We start from the raw sequence: 18,126 nt of genomic DNA, 5'->3' as shown, positions 1-18,126 counted from the left end.
CTGTTTTTGAGCAGCATAACTATTTTGCTTCTGCACAGGGCCGTTTTTCAATGTTTTCTCCCTGGCACGGTCTGCCACCAGGTTCTGGTGTAGGATTATTACACTGGCGAGTTCGAGTGCTTTCTCCATTGATGCAGGTGGACCAGGTACTCCAACAGCTCCAGCCTCCATTAGTGACAACTGGTATTAAGACACCATGCTAGGATTAGTCCAGCATCTCTCTGTCTTCTGTGCAGCAACAGAAGGATTAATTAGAGCTTTTTATTTGGCTCTTTTGCGGGTGGACAGGGTAACCATGATTCATTTCTTACATTCTCAGTTATGGTGACTCTGCAGATCATTGCACCCTCCAGCAATGATACATCCCATCACACAGATTAGGCTTTCGAAAACGCCCTTGTCTCTGGCACTGCTTAGAGCCCAGAGGTTTAACATTTTTGTCACCCTAGGAAGCTGCCTGAATACTACTTGAATATCAATTTTTAAGGCCCATTTTGGGCACCTGTGCTTTAAAAACTTGGCCACAGGGAAAGAATTTGCTGCACAATAAATTTTTTACATCATCAGTTGTGGAACTGTATTCATCTCCCTCTTCCCCTTTGTGGACCAATCTAATATTAAGCTAGCACAGTAATTATGAAAGGTGATCACGTGTTAGCAAACACAGTGCTTTTGCAGGAAACTGAAGACAAAATAGCTTATGATGTGGTGAGATTGCTTTTGCCTGAAATCAGCTTACCATTACTGCACCATTCTTCAATAATGCTCCTGTTTACTTAAATGAACTTGGGGTATCACTCCAAGACACAACAATGTATGTGGGACAATGAACTCTAATTTAGAGTGTCCTCTTTATGGAAAGAACCCAGTGACTTAGACTAACTTCCACACCATGTGCCCATGAGATTTGACAGCCGTAGGTATAAGGGAGTACTATGATGTCCTTTTGTCCTTATGAAGGCTCATTTTGTCAGGATATTGTTCACAACAAATATGCTCATTTTAGTCTGTCTGGAGTATTTACTAACCTTTAATTAATGTAGATTTGGGAATCTGACAAGCAATTCCCCTAAAGTAGCTTGAGCACATGCATGTACAGGCTCCATCTACCAGCACAAGCGTGCCTCCATTTTTGCAGGGTTCACATTTGCACACACTGTATTCGGTAATGTAGTCTTCAATTGCTCTTTCCAAATTCTGTTTCTTTAAATATGCATTTCTCATCTTAACTGGAACAAGTGTATGTATTGGAGAAGGCTGTTGAAGAAAAAAGCCCAATGATAACAGACTTTTCTGAAGTTCTGAATCCTGATATACCCATCACTAGAGTAAGCATCTGAAGAAACAGTCAAGATGAAGAAAATACCTGAAAGTTCATGATAAACATGGAGTCTCACCTTCATGTTAGAACAAAAGCTTTCAAACTGTGAGAGCCACAGCTTTGAAGAAGTTGTACTTACCCGTTGCTGTATCACTACTGGAGCATCAACCAAAGACTTAGCCCACTGTATGTAATCCTCTACATCAACCATTTTGTACCCTCGCAGTAACATTTCTTTTATTTTAACTGAAAAATCAATCTTTCCTCCATCAACTAAGGAAATGACATCATCAATGACAGCATCATACTTAAGTTCTGCTGCAGAAAGCAAGAAAAAAGAGAAGATGAAGAACAAAGTGTAATGCCCATGCATCTTGAAGAATAGTTGTCCTTTTAGTGCAACCAGTCCACCTCTATAAAACAACCATAGAGGAAAGAACCCTTCACTCACTGGTTGTGGGGGAATTAAATCTTTCTTTGCTTATTCCTCTTATGTGGGAGGAAATCTTCTATTTTGCAATTAAATTGGAAAACCCTATATCTGAAAGGAAAAGAAGGGGTAGGGCAAAATGAGAGACATTATGGAGATCATAGCCATTTGATAACAAGCCAAAGATAATATGAATAATGCTACTGAGGTCACCTGAGGTCAACCAGTGAAGGGCAGGAATTGGAGCAGTAGGAACTTCTGCTTCATAACTAAAACACAAGAACAGCACTAAAAACAATTGCCTTTTCTGTGCTCAGTAGTAAATCTCCTTGCCTTTTGCAATTTTTAGGTCATGTGATAAAAGACTTATCTCCAGACACACAAAGGAGCAGAGAGGACAGGCAGGGGAACAAAGTAGCCTGATCAGAGAGAGGGAGCCCCTATCTTGACTCCTTCCAGCCTGTCCCAGCAGAGATGTTACTGCCACAGAATGGGGCTGAGGATGAGTCAACAGCAAAACGAGTCAATGGAAAGGCTCTCTGTATGCAAAAAAGGGCATTTTGAGATTGCATAAACATAAATACTTAGAGTATATTTAGGGGAGTGCCATTGAAGTGGTAAGGAGGAATCAAGGTGGCTTTGGGAGGAACAAGCATGAGAAAATAGAGGGATAAATGTAAAAAAGGGGACCGATTGCATATAGAAAGGTGGCTGATCAGTGAGCTTGTCTGCCATGTACCGTCCTTGATCTTTGCAGTCTGTCCTAGCTTACCATTAAATTATATTTCTAACTATTTTTCTGAGTGAGAGGACTCTATTCTGTGTGCATGCATGTCTATAGAGATCTGTGTGCCAGCAGCTGGAGTTGGACAATGGCTGATAGGGACCTCATGTTTGTGGTGCCAATAACTGGAGCGAGTGAGGATACATATGTCAGCGTGTGATCACTAGCAAATATCAAGCCAGATTAGCAGGCGAATAGAGTAAGTGGCTTGGGAGCCAAGTATTAAAGTGGCTGTAAGTCTGGCCTAGCTACATACGTGTCTCTAGAGTGAGACAGCTGGCGGAGCTGGCTATTGGAGTGACCAGGGGTTCTATGCCAAATACTGGAGAAACCCTAAGATCCTGGGGTTGACTGAGACCTGTTTGCACGTGAGTGTGTGTCTGTGTGAGGCAACTGGAGACAAGAGGATCCAAGGGCCAATTGCTGGGTAAACGGAGCACCTGAGGCCCGTTACTGGAGGCATCCATAGCATGTGTGGGGGTCTGTGTGTCGATGTGCATCAGGGGGTCTGTACCAGCAATGGGAGTGGAGCTGTGGGCCTTGGGGTATTGTATATCTGGGTACCAGCAATAAGGATCCAGTTGCTGCTTCATCTGAATGTCTAAGGTCAGCTGCTGGAGGGATTTGTATTGACTATGTATATATATTGAGGAGGGGCTGAAATACTTGAGAGTTGTGCTGCCTGGGGAGAACATTTGCTTTAGATGACCCTGCTTGAGCAGGGGAGTTGGACAAGATGGCCTCCAGAGGATCCTTCCAACCTCAACCATACTGTGATTCTATGATGTTTCCCACTGAGAGGCTTTCACTCTGATCAGATGGAGAGGGAGAACAGGATGAAGTCTTTGGTCCTGTTTGTGTTTGCCTGAGTGCTGTGCTTCTGCCTATATTGATTTGTGTGGCCAGCAATGTGTGTATGTATGTATGTGTTGTATAAGTGTGTTTGTGCATGTGCCTACTGGGAAGACATGCTCAGCCTGGCTTGACCTGTAAGCATGGAAGTACAGCAGCCTTACTTCTACTGGTCTACTGGATTTAACCTTTCCCTAACAGCAATAACTATTCCCTAAGCAATTGGTATCATCTCTCCTTAAGCAGAAGATCTCATTTAAAATAAGGATACACTTACACTTGTCCGTCACATTAATCTTTTCACATTTATCATCATCAATAGTAACATTGGCATGTAAGTCTTTATATGCAATATTGGCATCTAAGTGATAGCCAAGGCATCTTTTCACATCTTCTACAGTGATACCTGGAAGTGGAAATAATTAGGTGATTAGAGGGATTGAATAATGTGATATTATTCTTGGAGAATAAATTTCAGAGCTATTGGAAATATTTTTGGCTTTCTTCTTCCCATTTATCTTCTGCTTTTTACTCTTCCATGGAATGAATGTGAGGATGATTGTATCTGAAGTGCCCTGCACAGAGGCAGGTGAGATCTACAGTGATTAGGAAAATACCAAAACCCTCCAAAACCTGACTTCTATTTTCCTTGATCTAGCTGAAAGCAGATGTCCCTCAAGGGACCGCTCTTTCTAGATATTCTATTGGAATTTTGTCTTTCTCATCTGTTTATCATTTGCTCCGTTTGCTAAATTATTCAATCCTCCCAGTCTCTCTCTCCCAAACTCAAACACATTTCTCCATTTCTTTTCCTCATAAAGTTAATTAACGCCACTAATCTCTTACAATCTCTTATTCCCGTAAGTTCCAATCCTCCTCTATCCTCTACTGCCTCCAACACCTCCTTTCTGTTTATTAATCTCAAACATATCATCTGGAACTTCACTTTTGTGTTCAGAAAGAATTTTGCTTAAGATTGGTACTTAAAAAAAAAATCCAGCACCACAATCTCCAGGTGCTGAACAGGGTAATACTGGGATAATTATGGATTCCAAATAATTATGGAATTTACAAAGACTGACTTTCATCTCTGTTGAACTCATGTAGTTCTGTAATGTCACTGGTGTGCCACAAGCAGCACACACTGAACTGTACTGTTCTCAGTAGCACTCCATATACACAAATCTATCCTCATACATCTCTTTGCATGAATGGAGACTTGGTGATAATCTGCATACCATAGCAAGGCCAACAGAATGCATACCTATTCTAGACATAGCGTAATTATCCAGCACGTACACAAGTTCATATTTTCCTCCTACAGTTCCAGAGACCGCATAGTGAGTTCCATAATCTTCTAGGAATTTAAAATATTCTCCCTTATCATATTCAGCAGGCAGAAAGTTCAGATCATCAAGGAAACTATCTGTGAGACGGACATCACGACTCCGCATTTGGAATCTTCCCAGCTGAATCTTTCCTTTTACATGCAGAAAGGTTTGGTTCTGAATGCAGGGAGAAGAAAGCAGGTGAGAGTGCCATTCTGGTATGCAGCACAGCAGGAAAATCTGTTCTATTTTACTTATAAAGAAACGGCAGCACTTTTAAACATGGTATTCAATCACATTTTGGAACAGGGACAAACTTAAAAGTTCTCCAATTTAAACTGAGGAAGCAGCAAGAGATTTAGATCATTTCAGTTCTTCCAGTTTTGCAGAACTCTCCCCTTACTAATTTCAGCAAGCCCTTTGTGAACTATTTTACAACAAGGTCTTCTGTTTAAGTACAATATTTACCAAAAGTGCCTTTCTGACTTTCATAACATTGAAAAGTAATTCCATATGGCTTGCCAGATAACAGAAGCTGCCCACTGAGGTCAGCTGGAGTTTTGTCTTTGTTTATAGTCAGAGCAGAACTAAGTTCTCTCTTTTTTTGGATCACTTCTCTGTTATTCTCAGACTGTCAGAAGGAAGGGCACAGCTCCAATTAAAAACAAAAAAACCCAAAATAACATCATAAAATGAAAATTAATCAAGAAAAAAACCCTTTTGAGGCATTTGACCATACATACATTGTAACTCTAGGTTTAGTGACTGATATTTTCATAAATTACACTGCAGATGGTTTTATATCATAATCTAAACTTGGACCTAGCTGCTTCCCGTAACACATGACATGTTGTGAAATAGTTGCACTTAAGACTCTAAGCAAACAGATGCCTTCAAACCCCATTATTATCTGCAGCACTTATGTGCCTCCCTTAACAGTAATGCCTAACAGGAGGTACATAAAAGGGATTTAGCAACTGACCATCACATTAGCTGGCGCCATTTAAAAGATCTTAAACTGCAACTCAGATGCTGCTTAGGACTGGCAGAAATCTTCAGGCATCTAAACCTCTGTGAGGAAATTTTTGTAAGTGCAAATATTCCTGCCATCCAGCATGTACAAAATCCCTTACTCTCCTGGTGTTCTCGGGCTGCTCCTGGCTTTAACTTGCAGGTGAGCCCTGGAGGGTTCTTGAGCAGGGACTGCCACTCCACTAACCTGCAGCAACGTGAGTTTAGGGTGATAGACCTCTGCTGGTGACAGTTCATGACTCATCTTCTGAACTGATCTCCGAAGAAGAGAGTTTGAGGCCAAAACTCCTGTCACAAGCCACTAGACTATGATGTATCTGTAATATACCCTGAGTTACAGAACTTGATCTTTTGCGTCTGTGGAGATGAATGCTTTGAGCTTTAAATGGTCCGTTTCTGTCCCAAGAAAACTCGTACTAATACAAAGTCAGTGCTGTATGTCAGCTTCTCTTTATAGTACAGACCTTTCTCTTCAGCATTATTTTAATTAATCAGTTATAAAAGTTATCTTACTTTTCCCTTATATCCATTTGATCTCCAGAGCTCTGAGGGGGTCCTAGACAACAAGGCTGACAAGAAACTTGCAAGATTGAATTAGTTGAGGCAGATCTATTCCTACTTGCATGTGGTACATTTCAGCACTGGAGTTGATGGAGTTGATGTACCTTGTACATGATGGCATGTTGCAATCACAGACTTTGCCATATATGGTGGGAAAGAGTATATGACCTGGTCAGTTAATTCCACTAGCACCCAGCTGCTGCATTAGGCATAGTGTCTAGCATGTCTAGTATCACTTTTTGTGGTCTCTCTCTCTCTTTGACCTCATTAGATGCTAAGGCTACTCCTTTACTAGTAAATAAAATGGGATAGGGCCTTTCTTCTGTCTTAAAGGGCAGGTAGAGTGGTACGGGTTATATGCAACCCCAAAACAGGCTTGCTTTCTCCAGACTGCCTACTGGGAACTTTCCCTTCAAACATGCTACAGGAGACCACAGGATGGGCATTGCTTATGAGAGCACGAGACCACAGACCAAAATCACGGCAGTGTGCTAGTAAAAGTACAGATTATCGTGTGCCAGTGCTAATGCCTATGCCTCTTAGCCCAGGCTAGTTTATTAGTACAGACATACCCGAATGGCTGAGACCTGACCTTTCAGTTATTACTCTACATGTCTACTCTATGTTTACCTAGTGTAGGCCTACACAGTGCTAATTTTTATCCCAGGACTTAACCTAATTTGCCCACACTGCACTAGATCAGAGCTGCTTCCTGATCAAGGTGAAATCAGAGATCTTTGGCCCTTTCTAACATCAAGCCACTGTTGAAGATAAGGGTAGTTGCTAGTCAAGAGTAAACAGTGGGAAAATGAAGCTACATTATCCTTTGGCCACATCTGAAATCTTAAACCTAGTATTGCCAATATTTCATTTTTGTGAATAAATGACAGAAAAGCAGCAGGTAACTAGAATACTTAGAAAGATTAATATTGCGTTATTCTAACACTGTGTAAATTTTACTGTTTGTAAAATAGTTACATTAAACCCTTTAGCTTGATTAAACTTACCCTTTCTGTGGAGATTTTCAGGATAGAACTTAAATTTGAATTCTTGCTATAGTGATACTTGAAATTTCCTTCTGAACCATTTTTTTTACTTCCTTCAGTAGGTGTGTATTTCAGAGACAGGTCAACATTAAAGTGCTTTTGTTTTTCTATGTAAACCTCTCGTAGCATTTTTACACGATCATGGTAGAACACAGATGTGAAGGTTTTGTCTGCTTTTGTCTTAGAAAAGATAGTGAAAACGTATCACAAAACAAACCAGGCAGTAATAGAAAAAATCAACATAGCACTTCAAAGTTGTATGTTTTACATAGCTTAACAATACATTTTCTTACAGCTCTTTTTTCTTTTATAAGAAAACAAATGGAAATACCACCCCCTCCACAAACTACCTCATCTGGATCAGCTCAGTGGTTCAAAACTAAACAGAAAAGTGCAGCGACAATATTTCGGTGAGTGTTAAATCTCAGCGTGTAACACTATCAAAGTAATTTATGTGTGTCAACAGTTCCTTTACATGTAAGGAGTAGTAGTCTCCAGCACCTTCCTAGAATGCAGACAAGATTTGCTAATAGGTCTCGACATCTGAAATGAATCAGAATTATGATTTTGCTTTCTTTTCTTACAGCAGACAATAGCTAATTCAGAATACCTATTTCAGTGTTGTTTATTTTTCAATACTTTAGCAGAACATAGAGTTTTAGTAACTGAAAATGATTATGCATCAAAATCAAATATGAGCAGTGATTTCTGGGTCAGATTTACTCATTTTGGGCAGGATCTGGTTTAAATTATCATTGTTCTATGAAGTTCCTACTTACAGTGATAAGCAAAGCATTTGGTAAGCAAAATACTACTTTGATTTCTGAAATGCATCTGACATTGATGTTTCTAAGATCATCAATATTTTTGGTGTTCAAACCTCACTGGAAGTCATGGTCTGAATCTCAAAAGCCTATTAGATTTTTTTTTTCAGTGGGACAGAGAAAGTCATCATTGATTAGAAAACCCAAGCAGGACCAGAGTATCATAATGTTATTCCTGCCTTTTTATCAGTGTCTTTTGTGTGTCCTTGAAAAAGTAGCTTAATTGCTGCTCTACACAGTAAAAGTTAGGTATCATATTCCGTTCTGTACATCTCCTGTTCATCTCATCTGCTCATGCGTAAACATTCCAGAAAGACAGTTTCATTTACTAGGCACAGGTGCAGCAATGAACATGTGGGAATTTATCTGGCGCAACTGAGCTTAACTGCTAAAGTAAATGATAACATAACCTGTTTCCCTCTGGAATTTATCAAAAGCTTGATGCTAAAAAGCTGCTGATGCCTGACTCAAGAGGTATGCTGAGTCTTTCAAGAGGATGTCAGGATTCATCGTTCAGTTAAACACATCCTAGTTTGCACAGAAGGACTTAGACTTACATCGTAAGTGAGAACACCCACGTTCCATGGCTTGCGGTAGTATGTCCGCGTGTTTCCATCACGCACCCTTTCACAAAGACCATTGAAAAAGTCATTGTCGAATGGGCTGGCCATTGGCTGCATCCCTAAAACATTGATTCTACAAGAGAAATACAGGAGAGGTTACACTTCAAAAAAGGAGATGTCAGCACCCATAGCCTGTAGACAATGGCATTATGACTGGCAAAGTCAGATTCAGTAAGAGTTAGAGACTATAGCTGTGGAACTGGATCTTGCTTCATCCACAGCAGCTTGCCTCATCTCTTGTGGTCCTCTCATCTGTGTAATGAAGATAATGATACATCTTTTGTAAAACACTTTAAGGGCCATGTATGAGAAATACAAAACCAAGTAATAGATAGATATTAAACATCAAACATACAACATTTTCTCATGGAAGATTTTAGTAATGGATTATAATAGAAATAATAAAGAAGCTACTTCAAAAAACGCCTAAGTACCTGGCTTACTTCCCTATGCTACAAGGGCAGCATTTTTGCTCTTGTGCAGTAATAAAAGCATGCATCGTTTTCATTTAAACACAAGGTGGTGCTGTAGTATATTTTTATTTTAATTTTTTCCAGTTTGGATAGCTGCCTTCTAACTCGATTTGTAGATAAACAATATGTCACACTTTCTTTTTGTTTGAAAAGAAGGAAATCCAGTAAGGTCTGAGAATAGAAAGATTAATTTTCGACTTAGATTAATGAGGAAAACTCCTGTAAACAACGAAGATCTGGGAAGTGGAGAATGCAATACTGGAAAAAAGCTGCAGGCAGAGTGTTGTTGCAGTAAGGCATCCCATTGTATAAATAATCAAGATACATTTTCTCCCTTTTATACATGCAAGTTAGTAAAGTAATTGGGAATGACTGATTCATTATGAAATATCACCTGAAACATATCTATATATCTATAAGATTTACACTTCAATAGTAAGTATTGTAAGTATATCCATGTAACTTCTATATATGTTTCTATGTATTAACATAATGATTGATTTACACTGTCTGTATAAATATTTTATCCTCCCCAAGTATACAAAATAAAACAGTAGTTAGTTGTTCTTCCAAAAGCTACGAAGCATTTCTGAATACAAATGCGAACACGATTCAGATTCCACTTTTGAGAATGTCAGTGTGCCCCAGTGTTTTCAGCTGGCTTTGGAGACAGTCCTAGGCTCTTCACAAGGCCCAATATTACTTTTTCCTTCTTTACACACCCTTGCCCTGCGGTCCTGCCAACTTCAGACACATCAATATCATGGTTACGGCATGGTGATCGTGGGTCGGATTCACAGTTATCTTCATCAGAAAAGTCTCCACAGTCATTATCTACATTACACACAAGTCGCCGCTTTATACATCGACCTAATCAAAGAATAAAACATTGAAGTAATTAATTTTTTTTCCAAGATGGACTTTAAATGACACCCACAGCTAATCTTTATTGAGATCTTCCTCTTTGTATATTTCTATTATTGTCATTGTCCTAGACCCTACCTCCTTCAAACGAAAAAAAAACCAAACATACTACTATATTTATTTATGAGTTTACTAGGTTGGCTAAGAAAAGAAAGTGACAGGAGAACTGCTGTCATTTGCAGAAAGTTGTTACTTCCTATGATTGTTTCTATATTAAACATTGATTATTAGTGGTTTTTTTTTTAATTTGTATTAAGACAATACAGGAAAATATTAATTCAATATCAACAGAGAATTATTTCTAAATTTTTTAAATTGTTGCTCATTTGACTATATTATTTGGACACTGTAGTGGCCAAAACTATAGTGATTTGTGTTCTAAAGCAACAGTGAAGCAATAATTCTCCTGAGGTTGCGTATCACAGGTTTTACAAAGACTGATTTTTTTTTTACAGGATTTAAAGATTTGGGGTAAATTTAGCCCTAGCATAATAAAATAACACTTGTTGATATCAACTGCCTCACCCGTAAGTGCTGCACAATGGCTGTGAATTAGTAAAACACATGGTTTCTAATTTTTCTTTCTCTACTTGCACTTCACAGTATTTGAGATAAAGACAATAGAGACAACGTCTTGGGACTCAAAATTCACTTACCATTTTTCCTATTCTGTTTTGACTAGTTTTATTACCATTAACTTTTCCTATTTTATTTTCATTTATGATGAATCTTGAACATTACATTCATTCATACGCATGCATGTTTCACTTTACAAACTTACATGCTACTTTGGATCTAGAGGCATTCTGGACTCTAGCTAGCATCTATCATACCACTTTGGTCAGTAAACCTCCTTATCCATTTTGTTAAAATTCCTTCAGTCCTAGTTTTTCCCAGTGATTTTTCATAAAACATAGTGATTCTGTATCAGGTGGAGCAGTTATGCTAGAAGAAAGGACACTGATAGTATGGTCAGCTTTTAACCATGGAGCATAAATTACAGAAGAATTTAGAAACTAGGCGCAAATTATAATGGGCGATGAGAGGAATGTACCCCTTCTCAAGCATTGCTTATGCTGTGGTTTTGGCGTGGCTTTGCAACCCACCTGTCAACATGCTGGGGACTTTCTTTAAACCCTAGCAATAAAGCCCTGCTTCAGGAAATCATCCCCAACTAGAAAACTACTGAAGCATACCTCTCTTTTTGTGTATGTATTTTGTCTTCAGTGGAAACTGATTTGACTTCTTCACAGAACTATGTAAAACGCGGTTTCCTGAGTTATTGCATAACTCACTATGGCACGAAAACAAAACCTACCAGAATTGCACTGAAAGTCAGTACCACAGTCTGGTTCTGGTTCTTCAGGACAAACTTGGCTGGTTTTACAGCTTTGTGTATCTCCTAAGGTCTCCAGGCATGGTGTTCCACCAAACTGTCCGAATCTTTCAATACGTCTAGAGCGAAACTTGAAAGATAAATAACACTATTAGCATTTCTTAGAGAGAAAAGAAAACTACCAGCACTGAAGGATTTCCAGCTGAACTTAGAACTTTTCAAAATGAAACATCTTTGGTGAAATTTTTGGTTGAAAATCCATAGGCATGGAGCCACACAGTTCATGGTGTAAAAAAAGTGTACGGGAAGTAATTAAATTGAATTAATTGAGTTAATAATAATGTCTTAGTAAGTATGTAGAGATGCTTATTTTTCACTATTTAGTTTATTTCACTGTTCTCATTATTTTCAACCCAGGGAGGAAATCCTTCATATATATTTTGTGTGCTTTCAAGTCTTTCATTTTTTTGAAGTCTCATAAAAAGATTTCACTTAAGAAAGTAAAAATCTGCTTTGACAAAAAATTGCTCCTTATTTAAAAAGGGAAAATGTATTGAAAAGTAATGTTCTTAATAGAACCATCCACGTGGCCAAAATAGATAATTTCTATCAATAAAACATTCTGAATGAGAACACTTGACCACTTTTGTACATCTGGATGTAGTCTTCTCTTACTCTTAACGGCTCCAGATCTAAAATGATTATGGGTTTCATCAAATCATGAACATACAATATTAAGAGTTGAAACGTGGTATTTTCCCATAACCAAAAGGCAGACAGATAATGTCCCTTTGGTTGTAGCTTTGGAACAAAGACTTCCAACTATAGCTTACCCTTTGATAGGTGCATGGGTCGCAGGGCCCCCACGCACTCCAGCTGCTCAGCTTACAATCTACCGGAGATGGAGCATTCAGTTCTCTTGTTCCCCTGTGGAAAGCTTTTTCTGAAGAGCTGTCAAACAAAACATTCCAGTACAGTCCTGGGCAGTACACTAAAATCACATGTGAGTTTGTATTTAAACCATAGGCCAATATTTTGGAAGCATCTTCAAGCTGTTTTCTGCTTCACTTTCATAGCAGTACTTGGTACTTAGATGTATAAACAGCTGCCTAATCTTAAAGACTTTGGTAGTTTAAAATTACATTAGAAAAAACTTTGAAGACTTAATAAGCCAGCTCTTTTTCCCTTTTTTAGATCTTTGTGCATGCTTATGCTCTTCTGGTGGGCCGTGTTATTGAAGAGAATCAAACAATAATACACAGCAAACATCTGCAGTTCCCCTATTCAGTGGCTGTGCTCCCCATACTTAAATCTGAAGACAAAGGCACAGCAGCACATCTCAATACGTGTCTTTTTGTGATTTTTTAGCTTATTAACTTCAATGGCGTTGCCCTTAAGCATAGATAAAAGTTTAAATGCTTTCCTGAGTTGAAAGAAGGCTCATAAATAAAGATATTATTTGCTAATAGGCTAATTTATATAGTTGGAAAAACCAGACAAGTGTTTAGCTACCTAAGTGATCTTCAGCTTGTCAAGTTGAATACTTTGCCAGTTAGGCCTATATTTTCTGGAGTGACTCTTCATTTTGGTGGCCAGTTTTAAATACCATGAAACTCTTGGTTCTCAGTAAGTGAAAGGTCATCACTTTATAGAAATCGAGATTCTTTAAAGCACCCACAGTTAGACATTAAAAACTGATGCACTGTTGGATGACTGGTTAATTTTAAAAACCAAGGCCAATAGTTTACTGGTGACCTTATCTTCGCAGGTAACAATGTGGAAAGCAGAGGAATGGAGGAGCTTGAAGTCTAACTTGCCTGGTTTGCTCTCTATAATTTATTCCGATCTGGCCTTACATGCTGAGTATTCATCCACTGTGAAGCAATTCTCTCTCTGCACCTCTCCAGGTTAATGCTATTGCCTCTGCTCTACAATCGGACCTTCTTTGCTAAGCCCAGCTGGTTGGCAGATCTGCAGCTCCCGCAGTGTAATGTATGGGCTTTCGTTGCAGGTAGGGCCTTGCCCTCCACTCTTTGACCCCCTTCCCTCGTACAAATATGTCAAGAGTCCAAACAAATGTAACCTGATTCCACAAAATTGAGAAATCTGCAGTTTGGACAAGGAAAATATACCAGTTGGTTCAGCTTTCTGGTGCCATTTATTGTATGTTCAGGTTACGTACGTAGCAAGTTGTTATTGAGACACTAAATCAACCTATGCCTCTTTCCAGCTATTGAATCTTGAACAGCTCAGGGATCACAGGGTTGTTGTGCAACCTTTCATACACTCAGCTGACTCTGACTGGCTCAGACTTTCTGCTGTCACACACACCAGCAGTCAACACGCACCACAGCTGCTGCTGGAAGTATCTGTATCACGCACTCCCACTGTCTTGCCTGCTGATCCTAAACAACTCTCTTCCCAGAAGTCTCCTGACCTCACACTAGGGACTGCAGTAAACGGATCCTTGGCTGAGGATGTTGCTTTTAACAGGTGGGATTCTGGAAAAAAGGAAACAGCAAAAAGCACAAATATGCCCAATATCTATGGACAGCAGAAATGAGATAGAGGATTAAGAACCCTTTCCATACAATAGGGACATCCCAAACTCTTAGCTGGTAGGGAAGTGTGAAGCTTTGCTGTGTGCCTGGCACCAGAAATTGAGGTACCTGTAGAGGATGCAGATCCAACCTTGTGAAAAGTCCATTTTACACAGAATTCCCTTTCACTAATTCTCTGGTGGACTCTGAGCGCCTAAATCAATAACCCACTGGTTGGCAGCTGAAAGTGCTGGGAACTTGGGAGATGGCATTGAATAACTGTCTTGTTCTTACACTTCCCCCTGAGCATCCTTTAATAATTACTATCAGGAGTAGAGTAATGGATCAGCTGTCTCTTTGCTGTGACCCAGAAAGACTGTGATTAGATTAATCATGGCACTTTTAATCTGAGCCTTTTCTCCTACTTTCATATGCCCACTTAGGGGCCAGCTTGCTTTCTCCAGTGCTGTTGATGTTTACAGATCCCAAAACAGTCAATGTTTGAAATACACACACCTTGCAGACTAAGCATGCATGCTTACATGCATCAGAATGATACTTCAGTCTGGGAATGGATACAGATTTTTGAAATTGTAATTCCATCTGAAGTTGCGCTGCAGTGACACTTACCCTGAGTTTAAGGTTTATAACTCAAAAATAAGAAAGAAAAAGAAAGAGATATACCGCATCTCTTAGGAACTTCTAGAGAAAAGGCTAAGTCTTAGAAGATAGTTATATAGAAGATGGAGGCACCATGCAGAAGTTGCTTCAGGGGAAATGCCATCTGAATGTAAAAAAAAAGTTTAGCATGAGAACAATTAAACATTAGAATAGGTTGCCCAGGGAAATGGTAGAATGCCCCTCACTGGAAATACTCAAGAATCCTTGACAGGACCCCTGGATAACCTAGTCTAAGGCTCTGCTTTGAACAGAACATTGTACAGTATCTCCAGAGGACCCTTCTAACCTAGACTTTTTAATGCATTCTACAGTTTTGTGAAATTCTGGAAAGTTGTAATGTATTTGAAGTTTGATGTAGCCCTCCAGCCTCTTTAAAAACAATTCCTTTGCCTGTAATTAACTCATCTTACAAATACTTCAGCAATTCTACAATTTACTGTAACTTCATAATAAGCAGGCAATGCTTTGAAAAGTTGCTGTACAGTATTCTACTAAATATTTTTCCACCACTCAACATGACAGTAACATCAACAGAGGGAAGAAATGAAAATCTACTGGTCTGACAAATAGATGAGAATCAGCTTGTTCCTTCCTGTATCTGCAAAGATGGCTGCATATAATGACCTTTCCATCTCCTTACTGATGTAGAACTCTAAACCTCTGAGTAACAACATCTATTCTAGCATCTTGGGTTGAAGACTGTTGTCCTTAAAGATAGTTGGAGTGCAAACCCTTAGACCATAGACCTTAGAGATATATTGAGGCACCTAATAGGATTTCTAAAGGAAGACGGATATCTTATTCCTAGCAACTAGCAGGTATTTAGGTACTGTAGAAGTTTACATTGAAATGCCTTTCTGAACCTTTAAATTATTACCTTAAAAACGCAGCCAAAATCCCTTGCAGGCAGTAAGAATGAACCATGAAGAGAGTTTCTAGGAGGAGTGCCTAAAGAAGTGATCAGACTCAGGCTAGTAGAGATGCTAAAGAGTCTCCCAAAGGTTCCTATAAGTCATTATTTTGAGTCCAAAATAAAAATCCCAGGCAGGAAAAGCTGAGTTGAACTTTTCAATGCCAATGGAAGTCTTGCCATCAACTGTCTGCAAACCAGAGTGGATGGTAGTCTTTGAGCTGACTTTCAGGTGGCACAGGTTTTCACGTCATCTCAACTGAGCAACTTCTGCAAGAATATTCATTGAATGATATGCACACACTTTTGGGCCCTCTCTAGGTTAGCGTACAAGGTTCACATGATTTGCTGCAGATCCAGCTTTAAGGTTTTGGATTTAATTGGAGTTAGAGAAGAAGAAAAAAAAATAATCAGAAAAAGCTCATTGCATATGAGTCTCATGAACTCTGAAACACCAACAATGCATCCACTATCCAGATTGATCTGGAAATTCAGAGGGACATTTATGGAAAGAGCATTTTATTCAACAACATTTTTTGGAAAAAACAAAGATATTAGGAAAATTGGCAGGCTTATCACCTCCACATTAAGCCCAGGGAGAAAGGGTTACTGAAAAACCATCTGTTACAAAACTGATGACTCAAGAAAAAGTCTTGGTTTGACAATTAGCACTGACCAAGAGAGAAGGCATGGCTCTCTTGAATTTGGAGACATGATACCATCACATGAGGGCATAATTTTTCCAACTGTATTTGCTAGCACCATCATGAAGCAGCATAGTCTTTGGTATGATGTGAAGTCAAGCTGCTGGCCCACGTTGCCTGCTATGAACTCTCTGTAATAGTCATGTCTTCTGGATGGACTGTTTCTAACTGAATGTATCAAACCTGTACTGTAATTGGATCTGAATGCCAAAATAATAAAAGCCATCAAAACAGGGAGAAGAAAGCAGCAATCCTTATAGTTTTGAAGGCTGCTTGTCAAAGGCTGTTCAGGTATTTCAAGTGATAATAGCAGCAGCCACCCTCAGGCCTAGACATATGTGCAAGAGGCAATACTTGGTTGTTCAGATAGTATTCATGTCATCACAAAAATGCTTCACATACTGCAACTTCAGTCTTAAAGCAGATGGATCCCAATTTATTCTTAACATACATATGTCTATTACAAGACTCACATTCTTTCACCACTTAGTACTTGACCATTCTCATAAATGACACACAAACTAGGCAGCTCTATTGCTGGTAGCGTAGCTCTTCAGTTGTTTTCACATGATATTTTTGTAGGGACTAAGCCTTTAGTTCTCCTTTTAGTGATATTTACAGTGAAAAAACAAAGGCTGTATTTCCAAAGAATTAGAAATAGGCAGTCTAGAAGACTGTAAATAGGAATAGAAGTACTATCAGCATAAAATTGTGCATCTTCAGAAAGAAAGAGATTAAGATTACATTATATTTTCACACTCGGCATGCAACAGAAAACAGTTGCCCGAGCTCCACCTCCATGCAAGAACATGGCTTCAACAGCTATAACTCACCTTTATTATACCACATACATCCAAAATAAATGGATAAACCATTTCTATTTGAATCCTTGAAATGCAGCAAGAAGTAGTTTCCTTTTTCATTGGGTATCTGCACAAGCTATCATTAGAAATGTCTGCATAGGGGGTTTATGCTCTGTGTTGGAGAAAAAAAAACAGTACAGACATCTGCAGAAGACCAAGGACACTTACCTTCTGCTTTCCCCCAAAAGTGAGGCAGCCACCTCTAAATTGCATAGTATGGATATAAGCTGCAGGATAACATGCATACTTCTCATTTTGTAGCTGAATAGACAAGAATTGCCATGACTGAATTTATAATTTCTTTATTTGTTCCTTTTGTTATTTATTACCAAGAGAACAAACAAAAAGCAGTGCTTACTGAAGAATGCCAGTTACTGGCCAAAACTGACTTACGGTAAGTGCTCTAAAGTCCACTTTTCAGAAAATTCCACTTTTTCCTGTGTGGAGACTGGGAAATATATAAAGTAGTTTCAAGACTAAAACAAACCATTTTTGTTTACTAGTACCTTTTAAATATGGGAAAGACGTTTTCTATTTAATTAGAGAACAGTTAACTGGCTCATAAAAACCTGTCATAGCAATAACTCCATGTAAGGAACACAGTTTCTAAAGCAGAGCTGTTTACAAGAGCAAGTTTAGCATCTAACATCTTTGGAATCCTCATTTGGAGAATTGGAGGAATAAAGTCCCAAAATTCCTTTTTCTTCCTCCCCCAGCCAATATAAAAGAACAACACATTTTTTTGTGGTTTTGAAGGAGGCTAAAACTCTTCTAGCTTTCACTCTGTCACCAAAACCCAAACCACAAGCTAGCTCTTTAGAAGGGCATTCCTATTCAATAGTTTGCTGTAATCCAGATTTAAGACATCATGTGTTGGACACAGTCACAAGACAA

General features: G+C 38.9%; 1 protein-coding gene across 2 annotated transcripts; it reads right to left on the bottom strand.

Moving 5' to 3' along the window:
* C9 (complement C9) lies at positions 1 to 17,507 on the bottom strand. 2 transcript variants are annotated; one of them, XM_075138451.1, is made up of 11 exons: positions 17,401 to 17,507; positions 12,368 to 12,485; positions 11,517 to 11,664; positions 9,997 to 10,144; positions 8,736 to 8,874; positions 7,316 to 7,534; positions 4,652 to 4,892; positions 3,665 to 3,793; positions 1,461 to 1,639; positions 1,029 to 1,257; positions 1 to 180 (listed from the first exon to the last, which is right to left on the bottom strand). In XM_075138451.1, exons 1-11 carry the CDS (start codon positions 17,484 to 17,486, stop codon positions 20 to 22), a joined length of 1,797 nt encoding a protein of 598 aa, XP_074994552.1. In that variant the 5' UTR covers positions 17,487 to 17,507; the 3' UTR covers positions 1 to 19. The 2 variants fall into 2 exon arrangements, with proteins under 2 accessions (XP_074994552.1, XP_074994553.1); XM_075138452.1 differs by lacking the exon at positions 7,316 to 7,534.
* Between the last annotated feature and the right edge of the window lie 619 nt (positions 17,508 to 18,126).

This window comes from Calonectris borealis, chromosome Z (assembly GCF_964195595.1).
Source record: "Calonectris borealis chromosome Z, bCalBor7.hap1.2, whole genome shotgun sequence".
NCBI lineage: Eukaryota > Metazoa > Chordata > Aves > Procellariiformes > Procellariidae > Calonectris > Calonectris borealis.
This window is presented reverse-complemented; position numbering and strand designations above follow the sequence as displayed.